Source organism: Danio aesculapii, chromosome 19 (assembly GCF_903798145.1).
Source record: "Danio aesculapii chromosome 19, fDanAes4.1, whole genome shotgun sequence".
Classification (NCBI taxonomy): domain Eukaryota; kingdom Metazoa; phylum Chordata; class Actinopteri; order Cypriniformes; family Danionidae; genus Danio; species Danio aesculapii.
Window position 1 is genome coordinate 25,104,049 of NC_079453.1, and position 18,736 is coordinate 25,122,784.

Consider the following 18,736-nt stretch of genomic DNA (forward strand, 5'->3'; position numbering starts at 1 on the left):
AGTTAACTTAAAATTGACTGAAAGTTAATTCTATTCATTTGAAAACAGTTTTGAACTCAGTGTTGAAGGTAATGAGTTAATTAAATACCTCATTACTTCAACTTAAATGGAGTAAGTTCTCAGTATTCGTATAGATTCGTTTTTTAACTCAAAGGGCTCTATTTTAACGGTCTAGGTACAAAGAAGCGCAGCACGCAAAAGCATTAAGGGGGTGTCGGGATCCACTTTTGCTATTTAAGGATGGGAAAATATGCTCTGCACCACGGCGCATGGTCTAACAGTGTTGAGCTTATTCACTTAATGAGTTATGGGTGTGTTTTGAGAATAAACCAATCAGAGTCTCATCTCCCATTCCCTTTTAGAGTCAGTTGCATTGCTCCATGGTGCACTTGCTATTTACATGGCGGACTTTGTAAGTGGAAAAACTGAACACTTCAAAACAGTTAAGAAAGCCGTTAAAACAGCATCTGTACCAAGAGGATAATGAGCTTCCTCCATTCTGCTTTTACTTTCACTTTCTCTCTTTCGTGGATAAGAAAACGTCGTCGTACGCTCTCCATTTAAGACATGCATTAGCCTACATAATTAAATTCGTTGAAATTCATTTGTTAAGTACAAAGATTTGTTTCAAAACTAGGTATGGTTTTTATATTTATGTAGAAAATAATAATTTTTGTAACATTTTAATCCTTTAATTCATTTTCATTTGTGAAGATATTTGCTCTACATCCTGCTTGTTTTAAGCAATGTTTAGGCAAGGCGCACAACTTATGCGCTCTGCGCTAGATTTTAGACCTGCAGTCTATTTTAGTTCCTAAAAATAGCAACGCGCCAACAATACGCCTTAACACACCTCTTTTCTAGACCGAAACACCCATGAGTCTACAAAGTGGCGTTAATGGATTTGCTATTTAAACAACCATAAAAATGAGGGTTGCGTTGGTCTGAAACTAGCATCATGTCTTGGAATCAAGTCTTGCGCCTTATTGCGCCGGGTGTATGATAGGGCCCAAATGGTTTGTAGCAATCGGTTTCCTCAAACGGTTTGAGTTGCCTTAACTTATTGGGTTTTAAAGTACTCAGCTGGTTTGAGTTCTCTTCATTTATTCGGTTTTACTGTGCTCAAATTGCTTCATTTACTCAAATGGATCAAGTTCACAGTACTCATTAGGATTTATTTTTGAAATTAAATGGTTTGTTGCAATCGCTTTCCTCAAACGCTTTGAGTTACCTTAACTAGTTGGGTTTTACAGTGTAGATACTGCACTCTGTGAGCATCCTGTTTTTTTTTTTTTGCAATTACCTTTTGAGACTTTTTCCTTATGGAGGGTTTTTCCTAGTCAGCAGTCTTCCCCATGATTCTGAAGCCTATTAGGCCAGACTGAGACCAATTCAAGGCTTTGCATTTATTAGTGTACTAGATTGAGATGCAGGGAACCTTCAATGTTGAACTTTATCATGATATTCTAATTTTTTGAAATACTGGATTTGAGTTTTTTCATCTTTAATCAATAATCATCAAAATTGAAAGAAATTAAGGCTTAAAATATTTCACTTTGTGTGTAGTGAACTAAAAACCACACAAGTTTCACTTTTTAAAACAAATTATTGAAATAAATGGACTATCCCTCGGTTCTAATTTTTTGGCACATACATGTATGACTGGTTTTGTGGCGTGTATGTCTTTTTGAGGCTTGTGACATATGGAAGAAAGCTTGATTGAAACGTTATTGAAAGCAGGGTCAAAAATAGAGGTCTAGTGACCCAGCATGCAGCACTATGTGGATTATACGCACTCATGTGTCTAGCGGGATACAGTTTCACGCGGGCCGCTTCATACCAGGAGCTGGCAGCTGTGTGCAGAAATGCATTAGTGATGGCTTTCAAATAGCAGAACTGAACTAGAGAGTGTGGCTTGAAGGAACGCACATTCAAAACAAATGTGCTTCCCATTCTCCCATGGCCATTTTTCTTTCCTCCCCTCCTTTGGAATGTGTGTGAGTGAGCGTGGCCTAGTGGGTGGGAAGTTTCCTGTAATCTCATTCATTCAGCTTGGCCTCAGGACTTGTATCTACCTCCCTGTTCAACTCCAAACACTACACAACCTGAAACTGTCACTGACGCCCAATCGGGGTCACCTCACGTCCGGAGGTAATGCAGAGCAGAAGCAGCGTTTCTGACACATCAGTCTTCCAGAACTGCTTCTCCACAGGATTTTGGGAGGAGTGTTGGAGCAGCTACGCCCCTGGAGTTTCCCCCTCTGCTGCACGCGGGGCAGGAAACAAGCTTTTAGATGGCAATTTGGTGTACAGCGTGTAATTACAATCGCAGAGTAATTGAAGAAGTGCAATGCTGTCAAACCTTCTCTTTGGATGTCGGAGACACAGATGTTGCCGTTTAAAAGCGTCCGTCTGTTCTCAGCAGGATATATGCTGGAGTCTTCCCATAGTTTCAGACCAGTCTGTTGACTGACAGTGGAGAGCTGGTGAAAGTCAATATTTACCAGTGATTTACACATTAAGCTTGTAAGGATTGGCTTTGATCTTGGCTAATATGGAAGCATTTAAGTCTATTCTGTTCTTTTTAGATTGTTTAATATCAGTGTTAAGGATTATACAGCTTAAAGCTTTACTTGCCTGTGCTTGTGAGTGTTGAAATATGGTGGTTGGATTTGTTTTTCAGATTTAATACGGTTGATAGAATTAAAATTGTAGGAATGAGGATTTAAAAAACATATTTCTCCCTTAAACTTTGACTCAAAATTCTGATGGTTCAAATTGCTTAAGTCTGATACTTCAAAATGCTGATTAGGTCATCAAAAAATAAATCTGCATAAATTCAGCAGTGTAGTCCAAATCCCTTTAAAAGATTAATGGGCAGAAATCCAATGCTTTATTGAAAAATATCTTGGGTTAGTTCACCTCAAATTCTGTCATCATTCACTCACCCGCACATTGTTTCAAACCTCTGAGACTTTTGTTCCTCTCCGGATCACAAAGGAAAATATTTTTTAATGAAAGCTGAGATATTTCTATTCCTCCATTGAAAGTCTGTTCACGCAAACTCAGTCAATTGATATTGAACCCAAAACCAATGCACATAACCTTTTTTTTTTTTTTTTAATTGTACTGTTTCTAATTTAAATAAGTAATGTCTAATAATTGGATTGGTAATGTCCCTGTGCTTAATATGACGAGCAGTCGGGGTGCTTCTTTAAAGTCCCAATGAACCATAAGCTACAACTGTTATATTTTTCATATTGTGACACAGTTTCTAGAGAAACAGAATATTAAATGAGCAAACAGTGGGCGTGGCTTGTTTACGAGCTGAATGGATATAGTAAAGTAGACATTTTACTACAAGAGAGTTATTACAGCCTAACAGATTCCCTCTGCTCACCATTTCTGTTTGTTGTCAAAACAGCGTGTTTAAATATGTTAGTCACGCCGATTTGCTAATATATACGTAATCTGTAAATTATCAGAAATGCATTTTCAGATTTCAATTAAAGATTAAAAGGGCAATAATTTTTTTTTTCTTAATGTCATGCAGGGATTAATTGTTCAACACAAAACTAGCGATGTGAGCTAACAAAATCGTATGGTTAGTTTGATTTCTTGGGGACTTTAACTGATTTACCGCACCCCCCTTTTTCATACTATTGCATTCCACATCGATATGCAGTTTTTATTTGTATATTGACCATGCATGATGTACATGCTGTAAGCCGCAGTCCTAAATTACTACTTAATTACTGATTATTGACTATTATCAGTGCAAAGTAGAAATCAATTTAGCCGAGCTTTCTTATTCAGCAGTCTAAATGCTAATGTATACTTCTTGGTCAAGCGCACGCATATGGTCCTTTGCGCCGCCGCTTACCCCTCGCTGTGGCTGTCGCCATTGCCGACGTGCACCTCTCAAAAAATTTAACTACACATCGCAATGATGCATAGCGCAGGCTCTGTGATTGGTTGGCTTGGTAGCGCTGATGAGTGTGGGTGGGGGTGAGAGCCGCGCAAACCCATTGGAGCGAGTGTTTACAAGTATCAAGTCCCGTGAAGGAGCTCCAGATGGAAACTTTTGTTTTGTGTTTATCTTATGAATAAAGTTATTGCATGTCAGCAGTGTTCAGAAAAAGACTTAAGTACCAGAGAAGAAACTCAACACAGAGGAACATAAACACCTATTGCCAGATAGTGTTTCGAAAGAGTTATTGCAGAGCAACACAAACAGCATGCAGAAGTATAAATGCAAGACATGCGCTGTGGGTCATGCCGATCACTCGACGCAGAAGTATAAACCAGCCTTAAGGAGGCATTTTCATGACAACTTGACTTTTTAATACATATTTTTAAAATGCATTTTGCCTGTTTGTTTACATGACGGCTGTGTTGTTGGGTCTGAAAATGCACAGATTTGAAAACCGGTTTCAAAGTGGAAGTTTTTGAAACTGTTGTTGTGTCTTTGTAATCCAAATATGAATTAAACAAACAAACATATACAACAATGGCGAAGTATGTTGTGTGTTGCACAAGCGTTTTAGTTCATCAGCATAGTGAGGAGTTTCTTCACATTACCACCAAGCAGAGTTGCATTATACACACACTACAAATTATACAGTACAGTGCTGAGGAACTTTTTTTTTTTGATGCACTACATGGGTTTAAAGGGACCTGTCTAAGTTTATTTTTTCTATATCTATTTTATAGCTTGTGCATCAAAGGGTTAAACAAGGTGATGGTGCCAATGACAGTAAAGCATTATTTTTTGACTGTTTTCACATTGTATTGTTTTGAAACCATTGTCACTTTTTTTTTTTTTTTTACATTTTCAAAGTAAAAGTGAAAAACTTTTCCATATTTGGCTACATTGTTGCCGTGTAAACGTAGCCTCCTAAATCCATTGTATTTAGCTTACATTTAAGCATTTGCCAGTCATCTTTTTCTCCAAAGCTTCCATTGCATTCAAACACCCACATGTATTTTGTCAGCTCCTGCTTTCCTTGGAAATCGAGCCCTTTGGGTTTCTATTTCTTTCCTATAATCTCCTTGAAGTGGATCACTGAATCTTCATGTTTGGGTGAACTATCCCTTTAAATTCCTCTCTCTGACAGCATACAAAAACAGAATTTCTTTTCCTGGATTCTGATTTTATATGTGCCAGTGAAAGTCCTTTGGAAGTTTGTGGTAAAGTTTTTCTCTCCCAGCGTAGTCCAGAGCTTTTCCTGCTTCCAGCTCCCTCCACCCCTATCATGCCATGGGGAGTTCCTCTGGAATAAGCCCCCCTGGTTTACACAGCTGTAGGTTATTTCCTTTAAAGGAAGCACACTGGACCCTTACCGATCTGCCTGGTGGGCTTTGGGCCGAACTTCAACAGTGGCACAACTCTCACCATGCTCTGCTCTGGCTTTCCATAACACTATCACTTTTGTTTAGATTGTTCTCATCGCAACAGTTGGGACTTACTGTAGTGTTTTCAGTTTCTGTCTGTTTTCAGAGTTCTTCTCAGTAAAGGCTAATGTTGTGAAATACAGGAGGTTTGGTGTATGTTTGTTTTGTTTTTAATATGCTCAAGGCAATCCTGTAAGATTTGACACAGCACAAGCAGTGAGTTTCGTAATGTGTAGGGTGTTTACAGATGCTGCAGTTGAACATTTTTGAGCAGCGGACAGGAAAACCCTGATCTATCACCATTGTTGACGCAGAGTTCAATGGAGGACTCTAATTTGCTTGTTAACATGACAAACCTCCTGCCAATAGTCCCCTCTCTGTTCATCTCATTCACCCAATAGGATTAATATACAGCTTAAATACTAAAGTACCTAAAAGTACCAGTGCATACCTTTTTGACAAATCTTTCAGGGACAAGTGAACTGTCAAACAACTCTTACTTATATTGTTAAAAATAATTTAATTTATTTATTTAAAATAAATAATTTACCTAATATAGAATGTCTGGAACCGCTAAATAATGTCATTGTTTCAGTCTCAAAAACAAAAACTACACCTATTGCAATTGCGTTGTCATCTGCTTCCTCATTTTCATTTTAATGTGCCAATATTTCACATGTGTCACCAGACAAATTCCAAAAATTCAAAGAACTTAAACGCTGTCTTAAACTACTTGGTATTGAAGCTTTTCAGCTCAGTCAAATGACGTTTTCTCTACTTATAAACGCAGATTTTTAGGTGTCATTAAACTTTCAATTACCATTAGAATACATTTATCTATCATTTTCTTATTAGAGTAATTATTATTTGTTAATAGGTATTTACAGTTACAAAAAAACTCCCAATATTCAGAATATTTCTTGTGATTTGACTAGGCATCACATTAAAAACATATGATGAATGAGCACACATAGCTTTAATTAGCTTTTATTTAATTAATTAGTAAATAGATGTATTTTTATTAAGCAATACAGGCCCTCCAAACCTGTTGGTAATGAGCCATTTTCCTTGATGAAAAAAAACTTCTGCCAAACATTGACCCTGCATAAGCAACATTGAACATGTGTGTGTGTGCTAGGAGGTTATCACAATCTCAATATTCTACTGGATTTCATTGGATATATCAATAGTCTATCTCACAAATCCTTATGATACAAATTCCCAGGTCCGTTTTTTTCCAAACGCAAGGCTAGAATGCTGCAAAATGTAAAACGCTCATTGAATGACTTTTAATTTCCAGCCTTTCATATTTTCATTCATATGAATTGAAGAAAGTGCTGTGGAAAGTATTACCAGATCGCTTTTTTACACTCAGTAAAGCTTGATGACTTTTCCAATGTTTGCCGATTGTCACGTTTTGAACCCTCTGTGGAACACAGAAGAAGCCACAGAATATTCACACTGCTCCTTTCTATACAATAAAAATGAAATGTAATTGTTGCTTTTGAGCTCTAAATAGAACAAAAACCAGATTAACCACTCGCATCTGTTGTCCTCTGTGAAGCACTGTAACAGGTAACACATTGTTAAAACCAAGCAGCAATTCAAGCGGAACGTGTATTAAAAATATTACGGTTTAAGGGTCATAAAACACCCTGTTTCAGGACTAACTTTGTTTTCTGTGCTACACATCACAAACATGCACATTACTGTTTTCATGATCTTACTCTTAAAAACTGAATGTCCACATTTTGACTTTATCACATGTCTGACTTTTATTATGATATGTTAAGGAAAAATGCTCTCATATATTTTTTTGCAAAGATATTTACCAAATAATTGGTTGTTTCATTTACACGTGGACACATTCGTGTGTGGTTTTAATTTGATCAAACAAATTTACTTGAATCAAGTTATAATTAGGTTTTTAATTTGACATTTTAAAAGGTTAGTTCACCTAAAACTGAAAATGTATTTATTAGTTACTCACCGTTTGCGTGGGTTTGCGTGAGTGCTCCAGTTTCCTCCAAAGTCCAAAGATATGCGGTACAGGTGAATTGAATTAACTAAATTGGCCGTAATGTATGTGTGTGTGTGGGTGTTTCACAGTACTGGGTTGCAGCTGGAAGGGCATCTGCTGTGTAAGACATATGCTGGATAAGTTGGCGGTTCATTCCACTGTGGTGACCCCTGATAAATAAAATGACTAAGTTGAAGGAAAATGAATGAATAATTACTCACCTTCATGTCGTTCCAAACTCCTGAGACTTTTGTTCATCTTCAGAACACAGATGAACAGAGAGCACCCTCGTCCTCCATACACCACAAAGCTCCCGGCTTGTTCCAAGTCCAGAAAAATCCAAAATAACAGACCATATCCCTTCAGTGGTGATAAAGCTGATAGAATCATTTTGTGCACACATTAAACAAACATTTTTATTATTCACAGTTTGATCTCCTCAGTATCCACCAGTATTCACAAGCACTATGCACTGGTGAATGCAAAAGATGTCCGCACTTGACTTTTTGACTTCCTTTCTTAAAGCACAGACCCAGCGAAGTTATAGGTAAGCAGCGCAACCGAACACAAGAAGTGTAAAGAGCACAGCATCCTTGTAAACGTGCACTCTATACTGACACTGAGAAGAAACTTGAATAAATTTGAGATTTTTCTTCTTGTGCACAAAAAAAGATTCTCATAGTTTGATAGTATTCCTTTTGAACCACTGATGGCATTTTTTTTCATTCTTGTTTGTTGCTGTCTGTGGATGATGAGTAGGGTTGGGTATCGTTTGGGGTTATTTCGATACAGGTGTATTAACAACACAATTCAATATTTTAGGCGTAACCCAACCCTTTTAAGGTTAAATGTAACTCATTAATGAAACCAAATTGTGTTCCAAGAAAGTTCATTTTGGAGTACCATGAAAGTGAATATGTTTGTTTTTGATTAACTGTAAATGTAAAGATTATTTCTTTACACATATTAGGTGTCCCCAAACAGCTGCAAGTTGACATTAAAACTCCTGCAAGCAGCTACTGTTCCATGAAAACAGTAATGTGTTTTTTAATGTGGGTTTCTTCTATCAGGAAATTCCTCATTCTGGCTGCCCTGTATTCAGTGTCATGTGTCTTCCAGCAACTCATCTCTTAAATCAACTCAGCTCTTTTAGCTGCACTGGTTTCACTCCAGTGAAGTGCGTCCCACTGCCCGCTTCGCTATTCACTGCCTGCTTTTATTGTTTTCCTAATTCATAATGACATTTTAAAGAAGACCGTATTTCACCTTCTGTTTTCACAAGACCATGGACTGGTTTTCAAAGACCACATTCAGCGAGCAAAATAAATCCTGCTGGGCCTTTTCTTATTCCTCAAAGTAAGCAGTTGGTTTTCTGTCTCTCCAGGCCACGGTGGAAAACGTGGAAGTCATTTCTGTCGCAGTGGTGAGGTCACTGTTGTTTGGCCTTGCTGGAAAATATTTAGGATTTGACAAGAAGCTTTTCTTTGTTCGAAAGTTCTCTGCCAGATCCATGTGCTGCTTTGGCTGGCTGTGGAAGTGGCACAGGGTTGGGCACTTGTTAAAGGTCAGAAGAGAAACCCAGCGTTGCTTTGTGCCAGCTTGCACCCAGTTTCCTTCACACTGCCCTCTTTGTTTCAAGCCTTACAGGAACCACGTTGCCACGCATCCAGTTGATGGATTGCTCTCTGATGCTTGGAGGAATTGTTCCGTGCAAAAGTCACTTGTTGTTGGAGACCTATGCTTTGTGGGGGAAACACTGTGGAAATCAAATGTCAGCAATATTTTCAGCGTGCAATAATAGTTAACGTAATGTTGGGTGTTTCTCAAATGTTACCATGCAGTTGCTTAGGTGTTCTTTGGGTTACTTTAGGGCAGGGGTGTCAAACTCAGTTCCAGGAGGGCCGCTGCCCTGCAAATTTTAGTTGCAACCCTGCTTCAACACACTTACCTGTAGGTTTCAAACAAGACTGAAGGACTCAATTATGCCTCGTTTCCACTGAGTGGTTCAGTTCGGGACAGGTGACCTTTGTCAGGCTTGTGTTTCCACTGCCAAATTATACCAATGATACCTTCTTGGTAGGCGTGGTGTACAACAGAAAGTTGTAGTCGATGTCATTCTCACTCGAAGTTCTCATATCATATGAGAAGCACTTCTTACTAAACAAATGCTTTATGCACATAAATACTTATGTATAAATGCTAATTACTAACCTTTCTATGAACAGTATTTGATTATAGCTGCAGATCAATGACAATGCAAAATAGTGTACTGTAACGCCTGCGATTTATATAAAGTAAAAAAAAATTGAACACATACACAGCCTCACAGTCTCCGAAATGATACCAATTACAAAAAAAACCTCCTCAAAACCATACTCACTCATAACCAATACAAAACATATATATATATATATATATATATATATATATATATATATATATATATATATATATATATATATATATATATATATATATATATATATATATATATATAACGCATGTTGTTATCATGAGCTCAAGAAGTTCGTTGTTTCAAATATAGATCACAGCAAACGCATGCAAATCTATAACTTTGAAAACGTGAAACCACTTGTGCTTTTAGGCAGCCTCTTAAACGACAACAGGACAGAGGGCAGATTCTGCAGATTCTTGGTTTTGTGGATGTTCATCAAGACGATGACAAGGTTTTTGTTTGCACTCAGATCGACCATGGCTTGTTATTATATGTATATATTATTACAGTGTAATGTCTCGGCTGTGTATTTTAAAATGGTGCTTTCTTTGTTTTCATTCTCCTGGCTTGTGCATGAGCTATTGACGTATCTTTGTAAACCAATCGCGTTTAGCTGCTTGTCTACCTCCGCCTTTTGGTACTCTTTTGTTGTGCTAGATACCCTTTGGAAAGGGGACTCAAAAAGTGATACAGTATGGTTTTTGTTACCTTTTGACAGTGGAAACAGCCATAAAAGTGTACCGAACTGTACCGTACACTCAGTGAAAGTGGGTAATTAGTTTGATCAGATGTGTTTAACAAGTTTGACACCTGTGTTTTAGGTGATTGCTAGGTCATTTCTAGATGTGTACAGGTTTTCTATGTAGAGGACTTGTTCAACATCAAAATAATAGTGAGGGCTGGATGCGAAGGATTTTCACTGTGCTGAAGATTTTTGAAAAATAGTTGTTTGTTAGAACATTTTCAAACAGTTTGTCAAAACAAGCCATATTTTTTTTGCGCACATACACCTTATTCTATGTAACTTTTCTTTTAAAACTATTTGTCATGTAACCAATTTTATGAACTGTAGTCTGTCCAGGTCAAAAGTCGCAGATTACCAGTTAACTATACATATATGAAGAGTTTTAATGGAATTTTATTGTATTGATGATAATTAAACTATATTAGTAAACACATTGTTAAACATTACTTATTTTGCGCATATTATTGCTTTTTTCCCCTCCAAAACCAATTAGCAGTCATCTCATCAGTAAGATTTTTGATGTTATGAAATTCCATTAAAATCAAAACATCATCTTTTCTGCACTCCTTTATGAGATGAGTGAAATGTTCTTTTTTTCTGGCATTGCCTGTTAATGGATGAGAAAGCTTGATTATGTTGAATAAACTGCTTTGTTTTTGCCCAAACACTCTGATTTTAGTAATCAACATCAAAATCAGTTAATGCAACTGTTTGCCTTTTAAAAAATAGTTTTGGATTTAACTCTTGTTATAGTTTACATTTTGGAAAAACGATGTTTTATTAGAGAACAATCAGAGACCATAAAATACAGCGTACAGCACAAAATTTATTTTTATCATCTCAGCAAATGGAGATTTATTGTCAAACAATTCTGACAGAAAATGTCATATGGTCGTTTAATAAAGGCACACTTGATTGAAGTTAGCCAATACACAATTTCCAATAAATAGCAAAGCTGCAGACTTTCTCAGATTCAGACCATCTATGTTTTGTGTTTATTTAGTCAGGGATGGAGCTCAACTTACCAGGAATGTTGATCACTAGGTATAGGAGTTGGTATCTCTTGCTCTAGACATTTCAATTGCAGTAAATAAAAAAAGATGAAAAAATCTAATTGGTTTTAAAAGTAACCGTATACAGTTGCTAAACAAGCAGTTGCTAATCTTATTTAATGATGTTAATGATAAAACTTTATTGTCAGACTTGAATCTGAAACTTTTCTTACATAACAGTGTTACATACTCTTTACAAACAGACAGCATAAATCACATCACAGACTAAGCAAAGGTAAATTGTGACTTGTCTTCATTTTCAGATTGGAGTTATCATTGCTGTCTGTAGCTGTGCTGGACGAACTGCATGCAATAGTTGATTTCTTAGGGTTAAGGGTTAAAGGTTAAGTGTGAGCAGCACTGACAGCGATGTTTGTCTTGGCAAACACCACTAATAAATTTTCTGAACATTCTCTGTTTATCTTGAGTTTTCTACACACCCTCTGGTTCTTCTCTTGGTTTGTACTTTATCATATTGCGTCTGGGTTTCAGACTGTTTAGATTTCTTTCCGTCTCTCCAGCAAAATAGTTTTATTCTCTTGTGGTTTCTGGAATTCCACAAATTTCAGATGCCGTCTGCAGTTCTCAGACTCATGCAGGGAGCGACCCCATATAAGTTCATGTCAAAGCTGATCACATTATGGCACTTCTCCAGACTGATTTCCTGTTTGATTTTTGTGAAGTTAAAAAAGGAAAACATTCCAAACACTGAGTTTGCAGTGCACTTTCCCACCAAGAACAATAACTGTAGTCATAACTTATATTATGTATGTATAGATTAATGTTTATCATTTAAGTTATTACAAGTTCACTCTGCACTGTTGTGGAAAAAATGCCTGCATTTTTATTTTATTACGTATTTCATTTTTTACTCCTTTTTTAATGTAATTAATCATTGAAGCAGCATCCTGAAAAAAACATATTTGAATAAATAAATAAATAAATAGCAATAGCATTTTTGAACAAAAACAAAGGTCTTGTGAGTTTGGGCAAAGACTCTAGAATACACAAGACGTGTCACTTGTATAGTTTTTAATGGGGAAAAGTGTAACGCCAAAGTCCCTTTAAGGCAAGTCATTTCACTTGGCGGCCATCTTTGAAACTCCTTTCGGGCAGTATGCTCGGGCAATGGGGAAACATCAAATTCTCAAACTATTCACCAAGCTTACGATTACATTATATATTTGAAATCACCAATAAAATTAAACAACATCTGTCTCATAAGCTTCATTTCTAAGCGTTCGAATCAAACAAAATTATCAGTTTTTCAGGTTGCCCAAGCTAATGCGCATGCGCACTCGAAAAGAAAGCTCACAACACCAACCTCATTTCTGGCAGTGTTACACATGTTATCATCATCTGAATAATGGTCGTCAGATTGCGCTGCTCTTCAGAAGTAATTCACTGATTCACATTGATTCACTGTACCTCGTGTTCGTTTCATACAGATTACAAAATCAAAAAACTTGTTTTCAAGTTTACTTGCTTCATTTAATAGTACAGATATCAAGCTTCATGTGGAAATATTTCTTATGTCTGTGAAGCAAGTATTCGCTGAGATTCCAGTGTGTTTGTTGACCACCAAACTGATATAAAAGCACTGATCCAAGCTTGCGATCGACGATTGACTCCTGTACTAGTAGGCGGGGTTTCATTTACCATATTGACTGTTACATTATGGCTTTTATATTTCCCATTTAAAACCATATGAGTGACGTCTTGTGTGTTCTATAGTCTTTGGTAACGGTCAATGTGGCAAATGAAACCCCGGCTACAAGTACAGGAGCCAGTCATTGATTGCTTTAGAATGACGTTTCTCCGGGGGAAAAGCTCAGACCAGACGTGTGATTTTACGACAGTTTGGTGGTCAACAAACACACTGGAATCTCAGCGAACACTTGCTTTACAGACATAAGAAATATGTCCACACGAAGCTTGAAATCTGTACTTTTAAGTCAACCAAGTGCACTTGAAAACAAAGGTTTTTTGGTTTTGTAATCTGTATGAAACACAGTCCGTCCTGTCAAACACGCATTACATGACAGAAACTACTCAAACGCCCACAAACTTGTAAACCAAGAGTCGCTGTCATTTCTGATATTGTTTGATTCGGACGTTTAGAAATGAAACTTATGAGACGTTTGTTTCATTTTATTGGTGGTTTCAAATATGTCATGTAATTGTAAGCTTGGTGAACAGTTTTGGAGAATTTTATGTTTTCCCATTCAGACAAAATGCCTAAGAGGCATTTCAAAGATGGCCGCCGAGTGAAATGACTTGCCTTAAAGCTGGTGTGTCCAAACTCGGTCCTGGAGAGCCGGTGTCCTACATATTTTAGTTACCAATTAAATACACCTGAACCAGCCAATCAAGCTCTTTCTAGGTATACTAGAAACTTTCAGGCAGGTGTGTTGAAGTTAGTTGGAGCTAAACTATGCAGGACACCAGCCCTCCAGAACAAAGTTTGGACACCCCTGCCTTAAAGGGAGTTTTCATAAACATAACTTTTAGAAATGATATCCATATGTCGGCGCCAATAGCCTAGTGGTTAGTGCGTCGACACATAGCACCCAGGTGATCGCGGCGACCCGAGTTCGATGCCCGGCTCAATGTCCTTTGCTGATCCTTCCCCTATTTCTGCTCCCCACACTTTCCTGTCTGTAAATCTTCACGGTCCTATCCACAAAGGTGAAAACCCCTAAAATATTATTAGAAAAAAAAGAAATGATATCAGTATGACCCACATCAGATGAGAACACTTAAACTGATGAATAGATGATAATAGATGAAATTCACACTCTTACTGATCAAAACCAACAATAAACTGACTTGATCGGAATTACCATGATTGATTCTCTTTATTTTCCAGTTTATCAATGTGCTGCTGTTGCTTTGACAGTCAGTACTGCAAAAAGCACTGTACAAACAAAGGTGACTTGACGTAAAATTGATTTATATGATGCCCTGTCCTTGTCCAAAATATATTTGGCACACTGACATACGAGAGGTTGATGTGAAGATCATTGTGAAGGAGGGCTGTTCAGATTCTGTGGAAATCTGAAGAAGGACTGTGTGGAATTTGAGTCTGCACTTCAGCAGAACTGATGAATGAGTGGAGTCTTGAAGTGTCTGACGTAATCTCTCACTCTCTGTCCTGCAGGAGAATCAGGTTTGGGGAAGTCTACGCTCATCAACTCCCTCTTCCTGACAGATTTGTATTCTTCAGAGTATCCAGGACCGTCTCACAGAATCAAGAAAACTGTTCAGGTAAGATCTGCTCTGTGTACAGATGTGTTTTTTTATCAGTTCAACAGAAGTTCATTATAAAGTGCTGCCATGGTGGCATTTTTTTGTTGGTCGTCTTGTAATTTTGCACTGGCCTGATTAAAAACAAATTAGGATCTTTACAGTATTTTCTTTGGATTATTGTAGAGTTTAAACTCTGTGACCAACAAAAGTTTCATTCTTATCACTTAAGTAAAAACTTAAATTATGTTATGAATCTTATATTACAGCTATAAATAAACGACATTATTACTCATTCTCAGCATTGCCACCATTATGGTTTCAGACAAGTTTAAAAACAATTTCTAGTATGTGGGTAGAAATACAGCGAAATTTATAAAATGGGTAAAAAGGAGTAGATGAGTTTATTATAAGAAACTGACATCTAATGAAAGGGTCTGATTTTATCAGTTCTTTCTTGTTTTCCCTGAGAATTGATCACCCAACATTAGAATTGCTAGCACAATTTTCTAAAATTTGAGCAGTTTTAATATCCAAGAACCTTTTTCGTTGTATTTAGATTTGAAATGCATCAAATTTCCGCCACCAAAAGAATAGAACCAGCCAAAATATGAGAAAAAGGGTCATGCCTTGCTGCAGTGTTCAGTTTGCAGGTTTATCTCTCTGTCTCACTCTTTGGATGTGGAAAGCGCTGTGCTATGAAACCCATTCATTTCAATGCTCTATGCAAAGGCTGGTTTGTTGCATGTTGGCCAAAGTGCAAGAACAGCAAAGCGCTCCCATCGTGGTCAAAGTTCAAAATAGCTTAATATTCCTCTGTTTAGAGATTCTGTTCATGAACCCGTGTATCTGCCTATGCATGAACCGCACATGCTCACCGGAAAAGCAAAGTCTGCTCAAAGAAAATTGCTGACAGGATATTTAGATGTCGTTTAATTGTTCCTGCCACCAGAATTTTCATTTTGTTGCAGGCTTGAAGCTTGTCATCAATCTGCATTTTCAAAACAAGTAAAAAAATTTAAGAAATTACAAAATTTGCATTTATGCTGTATATGATTAATCATCAACATATATTAAACTTGGGTAAATCGCAAATTTCAGTCATTACATCACATCAAATATTTAAACAAAAACTAGGGCAGCAATATTTTGAAATGCAAAATGTGCATATTTCAAATAAATTAATTGATTTAATACAGTTATCTTTCTGTGCCTGCCATTAGCAAATCCTGTGAAAGCCTTTTCAGCACATCAGACAATGTAGTTACATAAAGATAAATAGCAAAATTATAAGTCCAAGGCACTGAATAAAAAAAAAAAAGCCTGTTATTCCATTAAAACTGCTCTTAACCGTTTCAGCAAACAATTGCCTTCATCAGGGTATCCTGGTTTGAAGGCAATCATTTCATCATTTGGTTACCCTGATGAAGGCAAGTGCTGAAACCCATTTAAAAAGATTATTGCATGATTTATTAACATGATAGCCATGTTCATAAATGCTTTTAAAATAATTCTATCACTTTTTTTCGAGTGCCTTTGGCTTATAATTTTGCTGTTTATCTTGATGTATCTCTCACCAAAGAGCACCGACACATTACCTACCCCTGATTCACGTTTTGTTTGATTTTGGATTTTTAATGTAGTTACATTTCAATGCACATGTCTGAAACTAAGCAGCTTGGACGTGCTAGTTTTCCAGAAATGTAGAGCAGTTTTACTATGGATGCGGAAGTATGACAAAGCAAGCAGATATAGTTAAGACAGCAATAAGACAGCAGAGACGTAACTCCACTCTTTCCTAGTCTTTTTGTTTACCTCGTTGTTCTTGATATTTTCTTGCTGATATAACTTTACTTGGGATAACTTAACTTTATTAGAATAACTTTAAGTGGTGGTGTTTTTATTTCTTTACATTGTTAAATTGTCTTGTTTTATTCAAGAGTAAAACATGGCTATTTACTTTTAGGAATTTTGTAGCACTTTCAGTTTTTCTAATAATGATAAACACACGTTGATTTTACCTTCTTGCATATTGAATATCTTATTATATATTCCCACTTTATATTAGCTTTTTTCTTTATAATTTGCAAAGCCCTTAAAATGCCTATTGAAAAACCCTCTGAATTAAAGACAATGGATCCAGAAGTGTTAAAATGCAGCTCCTTTCTGGCTTTTGTCCTACAAAAATATGTCACCCCTGCAGATCTCTGTAAAGGACTTTGTTTCTCTCAGCTGGATCACATATGCCTCCATCTGCAATGTGTAGGTCGGATCTCCTGCCAAATCAGCAGTTTTCTGGTGTTGGCCTGATATCAAGCTTTAACTAGAAGCTCATGCTTATGAAGGTTTCCCCATTTTCTTAAGAACACAGCTTGTGATGTGGCCGAAATAATAACAGCTGTCGATTGAGTGCATATTAGAAGTAGATGGACAGGCAGCGTCAATCACTGTCAAACATAGGAGTGGCTCATCATATCTCACTGGCTTTTGTGGTATGCAGTTTGTCAGCTAATGTAAAGAATGCACGCACTCATTTCGGTGAATGTTGGTGTTTTTTGCAGTCAACAAGACATGATTCAGGTCTTTGGGTTTGTGTGGAATACAATCGTTGGGCAGTTTCTTGTCTTGAATGCTGTGGATTGTGGACCCGATGCAGAAGTTGATTCAGTTCATTATGGCGCATTACATAACTGTGCTATCATATGACTGTCATGGACAAAGATGTGTTTGCACATGACGCATCTGCTGAAACGCTTTGCCGTTTCAAAGAAATCAGCCTACTTTGTTATTCAGTGTTCACACAGCAAAATGTTTAAATGATGTGATTAGCCATGAGGATAAACTGGGGCTGCTTGGACAAGGAAAACAAATCAGATAGATTCATTCATCGTTTTAATTATACATGTTATTATTTGATGTTTCTCATAAAAGGTGCAATTTAATAATAATTTTAATGAAGCAAAGCGTTTGGGTCACACTTTACAATAATGGTTTATTCGTAAATGTTAGTTAATATATTTGATTATATTTCATAATAAAAGTTCAACATTTACTTATTAAAATCCAAATTCATGCTTGTTAACATGAGTCAATGCACCGTGAGTTAATATGAACAACTGTATTTTCATGAACTTACATAAACATGAACAAATACTGCAATATATTGTTCACTGTTTATGTTAGTAAATGCATTAACCAACATTAAGGGCTCTATTTTATAGGTGCGAAGTCTAAAGCACATGGCGCAAAAACATTAAGGGCGTGTCTGAATACACTTTTGCAATTTTAAGGGCCGAAAAATACACTTTGCGATGTGGCGCATGATCTAACAGGATTGTACTTATTCTCTTAATGAGTTATGGGTGTGTTTTGAGCATAACGAGCATTAAACCAATCAAAGTCTCATCTCACATTCCATGCCAGTTGCGTTGCGGCCATGGCACATTTGCTATTTACATGGTGGACTTTGTATGTGGAAAAACTGAACATTTCACTAGCGAGAAAACCGTTAAACAGACAATCTGCAGTGAGGATAAAGATCAAGCCTCCTCCATTCAGCCTCTTTACTTTCTCTTTACTTTTACTCTTTACTTTACTCCTTTACTTTCGTGCATAAGGAAAATGGTGTTGTACGCACTCCACTGAAGACATCTATTAGCCTACATTGATTTTGTTTGTTAAGCGCAAAGATTTGTTTCAAAACTATTTCTAAATTCAGTTCTAATTTTCCGCAAATGAATAAATGATCTATAATAAGGAAGTGTGGTCAAAAAAAATGTCTGGCACACGTCTCCAAAACCAGACAGGTAAACAAATCTAAACTTGTTTTTATTAAAACAAATATAAATATGCATATAATAAATACTACTGCTACTAATAATAATAACATTATACAAAAACAAATTGTCAGGATTAAACTGAAACAAGCCCCCCACCGAATATGAAGGCATGGAGGCTGTGATTTTATATATCTATGTAGAAAATAATCATTTTTGTAACATTGTAATCATTTATTTATTTTTTTTCATTTATAAAGATATTTGT

The 18,736-nt window shown here is 36.7% G+C and overlaps 1 protein-coding gene across 1 annotated transcript in view; it reads left to right on the forward strand.

Moving 5' to 3' along the window:
- septin7a (septin 7a) overlaps positions 1–18,736 on the forward strand; it is a 106,787-nt gene that overhangs the window by 19,965 nt on the left and 68,086 nt on the right. The window contains exon 4 of the mRNA XM_056479182.1: positions 14,607–14,713. Coding sequence (XP_056335157.1) covers positions 14,607–14,713 — 107 coding nt within the window. The remainder of the gene's footprint in view (positions 1–14,606; positions 14,714–18,736) is intronic.